This window comes from Dysidea avara, chromosome 6 (genome assembly GCF_963678975.1).
Source record: "Dysidea avara chromosome 6, odDysAvar1.4, whole genome shotgun sequence".
NCBI classification, from domain to species: domain Eukaryota; kingdom Metazoa; phylum Porifera; class Demospongiae; order Dictyoceratida; family Dysideidae; genus Dysidea; species Dysidea avara.
Window position 1 is genome coordinate 39,570,885 of NC_089277.1, and position 15,503 is coordinate 39,586,387.

The 15,503-nt window shown below is 38.0% G+C and overlaps 1 protein-coding gene across 1 annotated transcript in view; it reads right to left on the bottom strand.

Annotated features, from left to right (window-relative positions):
- Nucleotides 1-10,185, bottom strand: part of LOC136258992 (synaptotagmin-like protein 5) — a 28,158-nt gene extending 17,973 nt beyond the window's left edge. The window contains exons 1-8 of the mRNA XM_066052397.1: nucleotides 9,963-10,185; nucleotides 9,698-9,901; nucleotides 6,075-6,543; nucleotides 3,172-3,459; nucleotides 3,073-3,114; nucleotides 1,160-1,341; nucleotides 267-366; nucleotides 38-199 (exon numbers count right to left, since the gene is read on the bottom strand). Coding sequence (XP_065908469.1) covers nucleotides 38-199; nucleotides 267-366; nucleotides 1,160-1,341; nucleotides 3,073-3,114; nucleotides 3,172-3,459; nucleotides 6,075-6,543; nucleotides 9,698-9,901; nucleotides 9,963-10,072 — 1,557 coding nt within the window. The 5' untranslated portion in view covers nucleotides 10,073-10,185. The remainder of the gene's footprint in view (nucleotides 1-37; nucleotides 200-266; nucleotides 367-1,159; nucleotides 1,342-3,072; nucleotides 3,115-3,171; nucleotides 3,460-6,074; nucleotides 6,544-9,697; nucleotides 9,902-9,962) is intronic.
- Between the last annotated feature and the right edge of the window lie 5,318 nt (nucleotides 10,186-15,503).

Sequence of the window (15,503 nt, forward strand, 5' to 3'; positions counted from 1 at the left end):
GTCTGAGATATGGTACCTATAGTATATTAGCACTCACTAGTTCCTCCAGTCCATACCACTTATCAGAAGGGTTGGACCAGTCAACTTTGTCCAGTGGTAGAGTGACCTCCCCCAAGAACAAGTTGTGTCTCCAAAAGTCATTATGCCACACCCCCACCTTGAGGGTGTGTTTGGACAGTTCCTGACGTTTGATTGGATACTATAGTGATAGTGACATCACATAATATCTACTGGTAAACATCACCACATGTAATGATTGTTACTACCTTAATAGTTTCATTGAAGATGGGGTCAACTCCTTTCTTAACTGAAGTCTTCTTCTTAGCTGACTTACTCCGGTCAGGTAGTAGATAAGTCTTCACATAACTATAGTAACATGAGATAACATGGGATAACATGGGATAATATGGGATAACATAAGATACGTAACTCTATTACTCTCATGTACATACAAGACGGATTTACGTACATGGTGTGTAGGCCAATGTTGGATACACACTTCATAGAAGAGACAAATAAGACATCAAATATCATAATACTTCATAATGGTGGAAGGCTGCATTACATGTACTGTTTAGTGATACAGGTAGTGATAGAGAGGTGACATGTCTGTATATGGACCGGAGTACTGAAGATTATAGTCTGTTTGTATTAACATACTAAAAGTTTATCAAATTATAATACAGAATGCGTGCTATCACAATATCCAATGGTTTTGTGCTGTTACTGTGACAACCACACTTTATGTTTCTATAACCAAATTCTAACTGCATGGGATCAGCAAGAGATCATCACATGATCTGAAATGTTGAATTAATTCAACATTGACACCTCAAAAGATACATTATGTATCCATACCAATTCATTCCAGAGTCCTTTATAGGATTTCTCAACACAACACATTGTTTCTATGAGCCTTAACAACTGGCGCAATGCATGGTTGTGTAATCTCATGCTGTGGGTTGACCTCCTCTGGTACAGTGTATAGCTCATTTCTAAAGTCACAACTCTTTGATTAAAAAATTTGGTGGCTAAAGGGCTTCACAGTACTACTGAATGTTTTAGGAACTGGAAATTGAAAGTGACCTAGAACTCAGTGTGCGCAAACAGACTACAATTGATAACTATATTATTATGATTAATAAATAAGTTAACATACGGGTTAGTGTGGTTCTCATCAATCTTATTGGGGGGAGTTAGTCCTCGGACCTTGTTGATTGACACCTTGAGGGTATTATCTGTGTCAGAAAATGACACACCCATCTGGATCTCCCCGGTAACCTCATCATGAGCAAACATCACCGATCCACTGTAAACACTTCTTATGTCTGACATGCTCGACTGAATAGGACAAGATAACCAGTTATAATACATGTATACAAAAAGTATAGAATTATATGTGTTACAAAATGAATGTGGTTATACAACTTGGTAACCCCTTGAATATCTAGGGGTTGATGTACAACATGGAGATATGCTACATAATAGAATACCGTATAACGGGTAAACTTTGAAGGGATATTTCGAGAACAGCTGGACAGGTAAAAAATGATTTTGTAGGTTTTATTTTCGAATGCTCAAGCAATGTGTGTAGCACCAACAAATATAAATTTGGTAGTGTACATTCAACCAACTAGTGTGTTTTTGAGATTATTATTGATATTATGTCTGCAATGAAATATGGACCACCACGCTAGGGGAAAATTTGTTTTTATAGAAGAGACTAAGACAACAAGAATGTGAAAGGTTGCACATGTTAATGTGTGGGTCCAGTTGCTTACTATCAATTGGCTTCAATAACAATGCAAAGCCATGACATGACATGTTGTTACAATTAGAGTTGCACCGATAATCGGTTGAATAATCGGTAACAGCCGATATAAGGTGATTTTGCAAGTATCGGTATCGGCTACAAAGAGGAAATTATTTGCCGATAACCTAAACCCACAATCAATCATTAACGACAGTAATAAACACGTGACAGTATTAAAAGAAAGCAGTGAATGCAGTGGTAAGTGGTAAACATTTATTTGCTGTACCTGTTTATAACTATTTAGGCTTGTTTATCTGTGAATAGTGTGGCTGCAAGGCTATAATAGACTGTGTATATTTATCGGACGCCCACGCAATCAACCAATCACTATTTGGAAAGGGTCTAGAATCCCACCAAAACTCCGTTTGAGAAGCTGACTTAGGTGTTTTATAACTACTTGGCTTTCATTTCCATGTAAGGGGTTAGTGGGACACTGGTAGCAAACATTGTAGAATCGGCCGCCCACGCAAGTAATTAAATTATTTCGACTAATGTTATACACGCACATAAACTTCAGATAATTTTTGCTCCTTCTCCCCTGACCTACAGAATAGAAGAATATCGGTAAATATCGGCATATCGGCTACAAGAATGAGTGAAAAATCGGTATCGGTAAAAGTGAAAATATGCATATCGGTGCAACACTAGTTACAATCGTAGTTCAACAGCTACCGTTCAAATGCAATGTCCTCCTAGGAGAATGCAAGCGATTAATAAACTTACTAATTAAAGGGAATTGCACCCATTTTATTCACAAGTATTCACCCTGTTTTGCTTGGGATAAATACCCGCGAATGAAACAGAACCAATGCTCTTTAATTAGTGAGTTTTTAATTGCTCACACTCTCGCAAGTTGACATTGCATTTGAGTGGTACTGTACACACTTCTGTAGCACTAGATAACAAGCACAAAGTGAGTTCCAAGCTTAGCTACATAAGAACCACTGCTCTTCGAAATTAAACACCTTCGAAAATAAACTGATACCACACAACTCAAACCATATAAAGGAAGAAGATGGAGAAGCAAACAAAGCTGACCCAGACAGTAAGCCAGATCAAACTTAAAGTTTGCCTGTCTAGCCTATTATAAAGGCAAATGAGTTCAAAGTAAGCTCTGAATTACGGGAAACCAGCCCAGTATGCACCCTGTAATTGGCTGCTAAGTCAATAGCATATAAACCGGATCCTTTGGGACATGTGGTTACACAACTTAACAAGGGTAACACAACACACAGAACATTCACATAACCACTACTCACAGTAAGACTGTCAGTCTTGTACACTCCATCATCATCATAGTCCTATTGTAATCATAATATAGTGTAATGATTATGATTGTATCTACTCGACACCCTTACAAGTAAGCTTCTCAATGAAGAAGTAATATTGGCACGATTCCTCAGTGTATTTTCCTTAGTTAGGGCTCTGAAATCATAATCATCCAAACCAGATGAACCATTCTTCTCAGATTTTGGAGGAGACATAAGATTAATAGTTTCTTCTCCATCATCAGTGCTACTGGGATATACTAGGATTGGTTTAGGTTGTTTAGAGGTGTTCCTCTTTTGATCTTCATCACTGGACTCACCATCATCCCCACTACTACTACTAGAGTCATCATTGTCTGCAGTAATCTCAGCAACACCCTGCAGGAACGGTGTATGTATATTATACAAACTACACCATAGTTGTTTTTTTCCATCTTACTGATTTAAAATAACAACATTATTAATTGCAGGTCCACTAAAATGGTAAACTACACTTTAGCTATTATCGATCTGTGGGATAAGTTGGTGCATGTGCTTTGTTATAGCTTTGGTTGAGTCAGATTTTGCTTTGTTTAGTAGAGATATTTTAGAATATTGTGGTTTGACTTGCGTCATAATGCATCATATCAAGAGAACTTCAAAATGCATGTGATACACAGAAGTATCCATGTCAGTCCATGTACAGCCAGTTTCAGCTTAGTTTCAAGTCATACCAGCCAGACTTGAAATGCGGTAAGAACTTGTACACCGGTTTTCGTTGTGCTTGCAACAGAGTTCCTGAAGCAATTCCACGCGTGCATATAAGTCACAGTGTTAACAGGTGTACAGTATAGGCAAATATGGCATCTGGTACAAGCCAAGCAAGTAATGGAAGTGCTGCTATCACAACAACAGTTCAGCAACTGTTCCCCCATCCAAGTGCTCACATCAGTTACAGGATATGGTAACATGAACCTTACTCTTCAAGTTTTACTACCTTCTCATTGCAATGTTCTAATTCCCACTTGGCTGCTTCTGGTGGTTTCACAGCCAGGATGCTCACAACACGGTCAGCCAGCATGCAGTGCTGATATTCGGGTAAGAATTAGGTTTTATTGTAATTATAATGCGGTATCAATTGATAGCCACCACAGCAATAATCCTATAAGGTGAAGATAATCAACCCTCAAAGGAAAAGTGAAGTGATTCGTCATCATCTACACGTGGCTCTTTATTCAAAGTTTAGTTCAGTGACTACACAATTCACACGACACTGATTGATGAACTTGGGGATCAAGTACCACAAAGGATAGATTTAAAAGTTGGGTATTATGAGGGGAAGCAACAATCCATTGGCTTGTATCAAGGGAAGATTTGGAGATGATGTATGATCATTGTAAAGGTGATATCACCCTTTGGTGTGATAGGAGAGAAACACAACCAAAGAGGAAGCAAGAAACAGAGGTACTACAAGTAACTGCTCAGAGAAAGAAGAAGAGGTTGATGAAATACTTAAAATGCTAAATGAAAAACATGGAAATAACTATGACATTCCCAGATTGATGTTATGGTCTAGAATGATATGCTCTAATACACACGATGACACAGATAATATCCCTAACATACCTGCATTTTCAAGTAGTGCTGCTAAAAAACTAAGAAAAGACTCACTTGTCAAAGCAATAGAAGGAGCGGCTGTTACATTTGCCAATACAGTATCGAGAACAAATGGTTCACCAAAATGTGATCAACTTCCTGTGTCATCATCATCCACCTCACCTGGTGTAATATATGCCTGAATGCCTAAGTGCTGGATGCCAGTTCAGGCTTCTGGCAGATGAAGTTAGACCCATCCAGTTCTACACTGTGTATTTTCAATACTCCATTTGGAAGATACATGTGTATATGCCTTCCCTTTGGACTGTCATCATCACAATACATCTTCCAAAAGCTTATGCCCAAAATGTTCAAAGATATTGAAGGCAATGAAGTTATAGTCAATGACCTTCTCGTCTGGGGAGAGAACGGGAAGCAACATGACTGTCGCCTGATGCAGATTCTCAACAAAGCAAGGCAATGAAACCTCAAGCTGAACAAGCAAAAGTTCCAAATAAGAAAGCTACATTGGTCACATCCTCAGTAAAGATGGTTTAAGATCAGACCCCAAAAAGTTGGAAGCCATGATGAACATGCCCTAGCTCACAAAAGAACAAAGAAGAGCTGCAATGATTCTTAGATATGTTGGCTTACTTAAGCAAGTTCTTCCCTAATCTTACCCATGTTGCAGCACCATTGTGAACGCTGCTAGAAAAAGATATTGACTGGTACTGGCAGAACGTTCAAGCAAAGAGCTTTGTGCATGCATGCTGCAAGACAACCATCCCATTGTGTATGCATCAAAGGCTCTTACAAATTGTCAGCAAAGGTACGCCCAGATAGAAAAAGAAATGTTGGCTGTGGTGCATGCAATTTCATGAATATATTTATGAGATGCCCACTGTAGAAGTTGAAACTGGCCACAAGCCATTAGAAGCCATTTTAAAGAAGCCGCTTCATCAGGCTCTTGTACGGCTTCAAAGGATGATCATGACTATACTGAAATATCCATCATTTATCGTCCTGACTACTGGACTCAACCTTTTTTCTTGCCACATTTAACTACAAAAATATTTTGGAAATCAACACCACTCACCACAAGACAAACTTACGCACAGGACACACACATTGTTCACAAAAAAAGTTGATGCTGTGTTAATTCTAAAAACCAGATACCCAGTAAATACCATCCCTTATCTCTAGCTAACATACATATAGCTATACTCACTAGACTACATAGTACAGTTTTCCCACTGCAATGTTAAAACAAAAGCATTATGGTAACACTTTAGATATCATATAGTGACTGCAATTAACACCTGTGGTAGGTGTAATGAAGTTACTATGTGACACCTAAGATGTTCCCATAACACACTCATGACCATTTAGCTACATATTATACAAAGCTGAAAGCTTACATCATCATCATCATCTAGGGTGTTAATCGGATTCACAGTAATGATTTGTCGTAAGACAGATTGTGGAATGGTTATAATGCTGGACCTTTCTCTGAACATCAACCTCTTAAGTGATTGTGAAGGTGAACCTGTTACAGGTTGTACTTCTAAGCTTCGTTGCTGTTGTTGTTGTTGTGGTGTTTGTTCTGTTCCTTTCTCCTTTTGACTGTGCTGCCAATCTTGTTGACATGTCTCTTCTTCTTCATCACCATTATCTTCTTTATCTTCTTCACTTTCCTCACCTGTTGCTTGTTGAAACATTTTCTGGTTATGGTAGCCCTGTTCTGTTTCTTCTTTTGGTTGTAGATAGTTTTGTTGTTTGTAGTGAAATCCTTGTTCTGCTTCACCATCTCTTGTATTGAAGGACACACACAACACATTAGAAGGATTAAGGGAAACATTCAACATCTGTTCATTGATGTACAACACCCTGCAAATGACATATATGCACAAAAAATATTGCATAGTCTATTATATGAAACAGCAGTCATTATCACTCTTTGATTTCACAACCTTTTCACCCAGGCCTTTTAAGGCCGCACCTCTTTTCACAGCTTGGCTGTTTTTGTGCAGATATTATTTCTTTTTGTAATTGCAAGTTCGAAAGTCAGCTTATATGTTTGTAAATACATATAGGCTAGCCATACAGCCTTCGATGATCAGTTCCTATAGTAAACTTCAAAGGTGAGTAAAAGGAAGTGTCAAGGCCAACCAAAAGGTGTGATGATAACTGTGCAGATTTGACTCATGGGAGATTCCCTACCCTGAGGAAGTTTCGACAACAGACTGAAATGATTAATTCCTTCAAGCACTATCAGTCCATGGATACTAGAAAAAGGCATTTTCTTGGTTCCGTAAAACAAGTATATGTTGCCCGCCCACATCGGCTGTACTTGACCGCACAACACACTTGATAAAAATTTTTCATAATATTTGTAGTACTCTAATAGAGCACAAAATTTTTATGAGTACTTCAATACAATGCATACAGAATGCTCTAGAATTTCCATTGATAGATCTACGTATGAGCTATCATTATAATGTACTAAACCAGAATTTTCATTGATATGGTAGAAATTAAATGAAGTGATCAACTAACAGCAGTGGTGGCAGAGTGGTAAGGGCTTGGGTATTGAGGTATGGAGGTCTCTAGTTCGAAAAGTGAAGAATTTTATTCCGACATTTTTGCACACGTTATTTTACATCTCAGTGACTGTTCTATTAGAGTATCTTGATCCTGCTTTTTCATGTTTGAAACATCTCCTTAGCTAATACTCTCAGTGTTTTCAAGCCATAAAAGATGTGCACTACAATAGTAACTTCATGTACAGACAAATTTTCAAGTTATTCCATGAAGCGGATGCCCCTATAAGCGTGACAACAAATCACTTTTGCAATTTTCAAAATTGCTCATAATTCCGTTGTTCTTAATTTGATCTCTATGAAAATTGGGCTGTAAATGTGCTGCATTTTGCTCTTACTGCCTGCCAAATTTGAAGTCAATCAACTAAAGCATGCGCAAGTTATAGCGAGTGGAGTGAGCAGCAGAAGATGAAGAAAAATACGAAGAAAATAAAATGCGAACTTTGAAGGCACATATCTCAGTGGTAGCTGGGCAGATTCAACTCAAATTTAGAATAGGAGGTGCCTTACCCTGAGGAAGTTTCCAAAGCAAAACTGGTTAATTTCCGTTCAGGCACTATTGAGCTACAAATGCAGCATTTTTTTCTTCCTGTAAAATATAACCTTGTCTGTCACATATCTGCACTAGCTGTACTTGGCCACACAACACACTATTGTGTGTCCTGATTGCACCAACACACCAAATTTTTATTGGGTGAAGCTATACATCAAAGGCTGTACAGAAACCATGCTTTGTTTGGCCCCAGCTTTACCACTTGAGGGTGCACTGTAGGACCCAAAATTCATTCGAACAAAGTGTTTGAATTATACAATTGAATAGTATGCAAAAGCGTAAGCAAAATATTACATTACCTAGTTGTTAACTGGCTATGGGCACATGGTCTGTGTGTGTGTGTTTGTGTGGTGTGTGTGTTTGTGTGGTGTATGTGTTTGTGTGTGGTGTGTGTGTGTGTGTATTTGTTTGTGTGTGTATTTGTTTGTGTGTGTGTGTGTGTGTGTGTGCGTGTGAACACAATATAGCAGTTTTACTGATTCTACTGCATACCTTCAGATTGCTGATTAGTATTAATTGGTGAAAACTGATAACTTTGGCTATTTTAATTAAACCCATTGTGAAGCCATCATGTGCAACTCTCTCCACCAAGCCTTTCACAGCAATCAAAAGTTATGCAGTAGAGTACCCTAAAGCTGATATACTGTGTTCAACCCATTATTTGTAATATTCCTGACTCATTGTAAAAGAACAAAACGAGGTCTGGCTGAGACCATAGGTGCAAAGATCGGTGCTTCAAAATTCATTTTATTACATTTTCTTTATCTAGATAGCCAAAGGAATGATCAACCAAAGTTTCAGCTCTAGAAGAAACTTTAGAAGTTAGAGTGCTACAAAGTGGCAACAACAGAAAAATCAATTTGTACAGTGAAAATAAACCACAGGTGCTTAATTAAACGGACATAACTTACAAATCTAGTCATCTACCAAGATGCAACTACTATCGGGTTCTCCATAAACAGGCAAATCCATTGTTGGGCAAGTTTTGTCTTCCAGGCCCTTCCTATGACCAGGGTAAAGGCAAAACATGAGCAAAAAATGATAGTGAACCGATCGTCCAATGCAAGCCACTCATATCTTCCATCTCCTTAGGAGTACTAACACGAAACAAACTCCTCTTGTTTTGAGGTCACAATGCTATCTTGAAAAAGCTAACATGTGGGATTCTTGCAGATTTGGTCACATGTATAGCCATTAGCTACATTACACACCAGCGCACCAGGACAGTGGAGCTAGTGAGAGGAGCCAACTTAGTTCATAGGTAGCAAAGTTTGAAGTGAGCAACAAACCATTCTGGGGATTAGGCCAGGCAAACTTGATTACTTGCTTCTCATCCACCAAAATTCGGATTTCCATGCAGGAAGGTCATTTTTCATTATTCCTTATTATAGAAAATACTCCAAATTAAGCTTTCTGTTACTATAAAGGTCAACTAAAGCCTTTTAAGGGCTGGTACTTACATTTTACCACCGTTTCTGAGGTGCAAGTGACATTTGCTATGCTGTAATATGTAGCCAGCCTTCTTAACATCAAAATATGTGTGCACGTGATTGATAACACAATAATGTAATTAGAGGTGGTGGGTTATAAAGGGATGTGAGCAGGATGAGAAACAATTAATCAAGTTTGCCTGGCCTTAGAGGGGAATGCTAATTTTCAGATGCTCTATATATATTATTACAGTTAAACCATGTCGTTCCTTATTATGAATGTTCTGATTGGAGCTACAAGGCTGTCAAGAGCTGGACAGTTGGACATATCCAGCTGTCCAGCATTTGACAGCCAGTGCCAGGGGTGGTGGCAAGGGCGTTCCATCTAGCCCACAAATGGTTCCCTTTCTCATTTCCACTGCCAACTGTAGACAGGGTGCACACAATTACTGACTTACATTCGGAAATTGCAAAGTTTACAAATCCACTGATTATTGTACGAGCAGTGGATTTGGTCATGTTTGCATGTCCACTGGGAGCAGGTTGGACACATCTTCCCAGAGTAGAATATCCAGCCAAACAGGACGCCACAGCGAGCACAGAATGTCCTGGAATAATTTCTACACTTCACTGTGAGGCTTACTATATCATCACGTAGTTTCCTACAGGTAATATACACGTACGTACTTACAAGATGGACCAACACGACGCAACAACACATACTGGACACGCCTTTCTTCTTCCTTCTGAAGTTTGAAATCTTCTTCGATTACAGAAAGAATAGTTTCTTCCTCTTTTTCGGAGAGGAATGACAACTGAACTATCTGAGACATGCCAGCCTTCTCATATTATGCTTTCACCTCGAAACGTCGAAGCATAGATACTATGGTCGAAGCTAAGTGAGACGCTTCGGAGGTGACGTTAGCAACAGGGTGTAATCTGTAACACGGACGTAGAATACTGAACTAAACGATATTTCGAAATAAAACACATCACAGTCACGTGATTGATATGCTCAGGGATTTATTATTGTTGCAGGGCCGTAGTTAGATTTTTATCTGGATAGGTTTTCTTTAGATGAAAAGGTGAACCTTTTGTGTAGTGTAGCTCGGGAGTCTGGGGCATGCCACCAGGAAAATCTGAATACAGGCTGATTTGGTGCCGATACCTGAATGGAACAGTCTCCAAATCAATAACCTGTCCCTTGCAGATTTTAAACTTGTATACTGAAACTAATAACTAAATAAATTTTTGTATTAGCGTTTTACCCCTTTAGGGGCTTTGCTAATTAATAAAATCTCAAGCACTAAAATCTTAGGTTAGACTTTTGCTACTGAAATGTTGAACTTTAATACTGAAATAGTGAACTTTTTTTCTGAAATAGCTAGTGGATATTTTACTGCCGGAAAATGTGGACCTTTTCCTTCAAGAGGGGCCGGGATTCTCAGAACTCCCTGCCTACAGGCCTGGTCTGTTGCTATTGTGGCTAACCTGTCTATGCTGTTGTGTTGTATAGAATGTGCTATATTGTATGTTATGTCACAGGGCACTGCTCAGTGAAGTACAGCCTCTCCTATAGCCAATTGTTGTGAGTAAGTTTAAATCAAGTGGTTTAAATTGTAATGAATCAATGTATAAATAGTGTAAAAGTAATTTAAAACATGGGTCGCTGAAAAAAGTAAAGAAACAAGAGTCAAACAAGCCAGCTTGTTATCTCTATTTGGACTCAAATACTGAACATTTATACAGAAGCATTCTTAGTACTTGCCTGCCCCTGTTTATGGAAACTACTGCTTTTCCTTAGTCTCTACCATATCCATTTAGTCCAAATAGAGATCTCTGTGTGTTTAACATGCTGGCTTGTTTGACTCTTGTTTCTTTACTTTTTTCAGCGATCTATATTCCCATGTTTTAATTTTTATTATTTTGGAATTCATTTATGGACAGCTAACATGATAATAAGAGGTGCTGGTGGTGCTTGATATTACACATATATATATCAAGTTAGTCATCATTCATTTAGATGTTAGTAAAGTGTTAACTGACACCAATGTGTTGTTTCCTTACCATAGGCAATGTATAGCATGCTGTGGTCACCAGTGCTATGGCTTCTAACTAGGTGATCACAATAAGTCAAGTATGCAGTGGTACACAACAACATTGCTGCTATGGTATGCTGTGGTTAAAATTATAGGTAATGATGTCAGGTTTCCAAATGAACATGTTAATGTGTTAAAGTGAATAGATTGGATAACACATATTGTAGAGACAAAGTCAGAAGATCAAGTAGGACCGTAGCCCAGTGGTCTGGCCATCCATGGACGGCAGTGAAGGTCATAGTTACGCATACTGCTATTTATTGATCTGATGTGATTTTTAGATTATGTATTTGAAATTTTTTTGAAAATATAGATGCTCTGAAATGGCATCTGGAAAACTATTTACTTTGCAAAGCCCCTTTCTCCTTTTTGTTAACATCAAGGATATATCCTGGTAATTTTTTGCTACAGTACCAATTAATTCAATTTCATATCTAATTTTACTTTCAAAATTTCAGTGAAAGCTTAGTTCTTTGAGATACAGAAACCATTGGGATTGTAATTGCTAATGCATGAATAACACGCATGATCAATTAGCCCAATGCAGTACCATGCAGATGACTCACTGCAACTTTTGAGTGATTTGTGGACAATTAACATTGACATAATGGCTTAGACTAAGTAGAGCAGTGACTATATACTATACCGAATGCTCTATTAGAGTATTGCGATGACTGTTCTATAAGAGTATATTATGACTACTGCTCTATTAGAGTATCTCAATCTTTTTACAAATTCAAGAAGTGGTCTGGCCAATGCCGGACCGGCCGAACCATGGGCTCTGGCCCTGTCAATGGCAAAGTGAACCTACAAGAAGCAAATTTGCTTAAATGAGGATGTTAACACATTTAAAAATAGGTCATGGACATGAAGAAAGACATAGGAAGGAAAGTTATGTAGTTTTTATCTGAAAAATACTCACATTTAATTCTAGCCCTGTGGAAAAAAATATATTGATGATAATAATAAAATGAACAAAATGGCAGATTTCAGTTCTTTAAAAAAGGTGGGTCCTTTTAACTTAATCTTTGCTAATGGGCCTAAACTTCTTCCAAATTAACTTCTAAGGCTTCTTTTGAGGTTGGAAGATATTTCTAAGGTGGTGTTTAGTTGAATGTTCTATTAGGATTTTGGAAAAACATATAGGCTATCTCTATTGTCAACCACTACTGTGGTCCGCAATGGTACCTTCCCTTCGTGAAGGACCATTTTATATTTAATGTATTGGAAATGAAGCATCGCTTTAAAATCATGTCCTAAAGTGTAGCATACATGGTGATATCGCCTTTAAATTTCTATCTTATTGGCAAGTCTATAATAAACATGTGGGTTAGTATATCATGTATGCTATACCAATTAATTATTATCAGGATATGTGAACTGTCCAAAGGTAATTATTGTGTTTATATCATTTATTATAGATACATTCCTTGGGAAACTGAGAAAATTTAAACCTTCTGTAGTTTATTTAATAATTGTATTGAATGCCACTGATCGATCCATTCCTTGGGACAAGCCATCATCATCTCCCATTGGCTAACTTTACTCCCAATACTGTCCATCCACTTGTTCTTATTACCAGGTTGTGATAATCAGTAAATTTTATCAGGTTCGCAATCCCAATGGCTAGTTTTAACAGTGCCTTTGTATGGTCACATCAAACATTCAGAAACTCAAGTAGTTAGCTAAGTTAACTTTGCTAAAAACAAAACACTTGTCTCTGATGATATTGGACAGCTCACTCAGCACTGTAACGTCTACAACACATGTCCACAGGTGTACACATTATGCAATACTATATTGCATATGTTGTCGCACCCATTGGGAAGCCTAACTATTGATGAAGAACTATCACTGGTACAGAAGGATAAAACGCAACACAATAGTGCACACATTGTATGTTTACCAATGTGCCAAAGGTTTCTTCTTAAGGTTACGGTATAGTCACGGGAAATCATTCAAATTTTTGAATGCCTTTTGAGAAGGCCATAAAACCAGTCTACTGTGTAGCAACGTGAAAGGTTAAAAGTGAATACAAAGCCCTTCAATATTTAGTGTTTTTATGTCGCTACAGTGTAGTTTGAGGCAGGTGGAACACTACAAGTTGTAGCAAGACAAGTAAGCCAGCCCATACATCGCTCAGCTGCTGTCACTACCATGTTTTTCCACCGCCAAATGCAGCAAAAGCTGTAGGCTCTATGGGCAGTTCTGGGGCATGGTGATACTGTATATTAAATTTATTAGGTCTTGTGGAAGCGTTTTTGGCGTATTCCTTCCCAGTGTCAGAGGTACAAGTCTTCAAAGAGCTTGTTTGACTCGAAGAAACTACTAAAAGTTTAATAAAACGTCTTCACAAACAGTAACTTCAAATATCGCTTCCACGGGACCTAGATATTTTAGCTGTTTAGTTACTTGTGTCGAAATTATAAGGATTCGGTAATCTGTTAGTCTGGTTTTTGGCTGCGCGTTTTTGAAAAACATTGCTCTATTGTGGACCACACACCCAAGAACAGTTGTTGTTTGCAGTATAAACAAACAAGTACAAATAGTTGTATTACTTCCACAACACAGTTGGTGAAATTATTTATCCCTTGCTTGGTTAAGAGCAGGTTCTGTAATTTGTTCCGCCCACGCATTTTAAAATATACTGTAACCTTAAGTGATTTTGAAACATTTTTGTGAAAGAAGTAGGGCTGTAGCTCTACCCCAGTTTTCTGCTATGCTTGACAGATCGCATCAGGCAGGCAGTAGAAAATTCTGTCAAAAATTTTTCAAAATTCTGTAGCAACCTAACAAAAATGTTTCTGGTTGATCTGAAAGAACTTTTGGGCTTGATTTTACTCAACCAATCCTGTCATGTTGTTGTGAGGAAAATCGAGGCAGGTTTTTGGGTGATGTTTTATTGTGGGCTATGCCCACAACTTCATTGTCCCTACTATACAGTACTATCATACTGTATGATATACCACATAATGCCATTCTAAAATTCTCATAAATGCAGAACAATGCATGGCACTTTTATTTCAAGCCATTAGATGATATCATTTGGCCATCAGTAAAATAATACAAGCGTAGAAGTAACTGATAGTTCACTACCTTGGTAGTGTCTAAAGGGACTCTGAAGCTATAACTGTATCACTATACCTGTAGCTGACACAAACCAGCATCAGTGAGCAATACTTAATTATAATCCAGGTGGTATTGTGGTTATTCACTTAGTAGCTATATATAAGGACCCACAAGAAGGCTCTGTGTGGTAAATAGGTAATGAAGTAGATAGAGTTACAATGCTTCCCAAAGATAAGGGTATGTTGTTGATGCAGCCAGCTACACATAGAATGTATATTATATACATACAGTTCCATTACTCGTACAAGGTCATAGCCCGGCATTTATAATTGTTTGCATAGGTAGCCAAGATGAAACAAAGTGAATTTTTCATGTGATGATGTGATGCAGGATTCCATCAGGTGTGTGCATGTTGAAAGTGGGAAGGTCAAGGGCATCCCCAGAAATAAAAGGCTGAATTTGGTGACATTTCAGCCACTAAAAATTTTAGACTTGCCTTACTACCACAGACAATTTGATATACAATGGACTTTTGTAGTTTTACCTGTATAATGTATTATTAGCAATTCTTTACAGAGCACATCACATACAGTTACACCAAAAATAATATTATAAAGACATACAATAGTAGAACTAGTGTTAGTGGCACAACAATGCTTGAAGGTGTGGTGATATGTAAGAACATCTTTCCTGTTAGCTCCAACCTCAACAGTCCATAAATTAAATTAGTCTTTCCCAATGGGATTGCATAACTGTATGCTGTAGGTTCATAATGGATTCTGCAATTCTATATGTATGTCAGCCCATACATGTATCATGATCGGCAGGTGCAAGGGCTCCACAGAAACCTGAGCCATAGCCAGACGTTTATCTGGGTAGCTTTTTTAGATGAACAAGTGGACAGCAGCAGGATTTCATCAGGGTATGTGTATGCTGCATGGAGGTCAGAGGGCATACTCATTCAGCTCTAGTCATTTGTAAACACCTTACAAATTTAAAACACTTTTAACCAGAAATATTTTTGTAGTACGTTTATAACATGCAGACACATACACACATACAGCTTCATAGATAATTATGGTGGAATAGTGTTGTA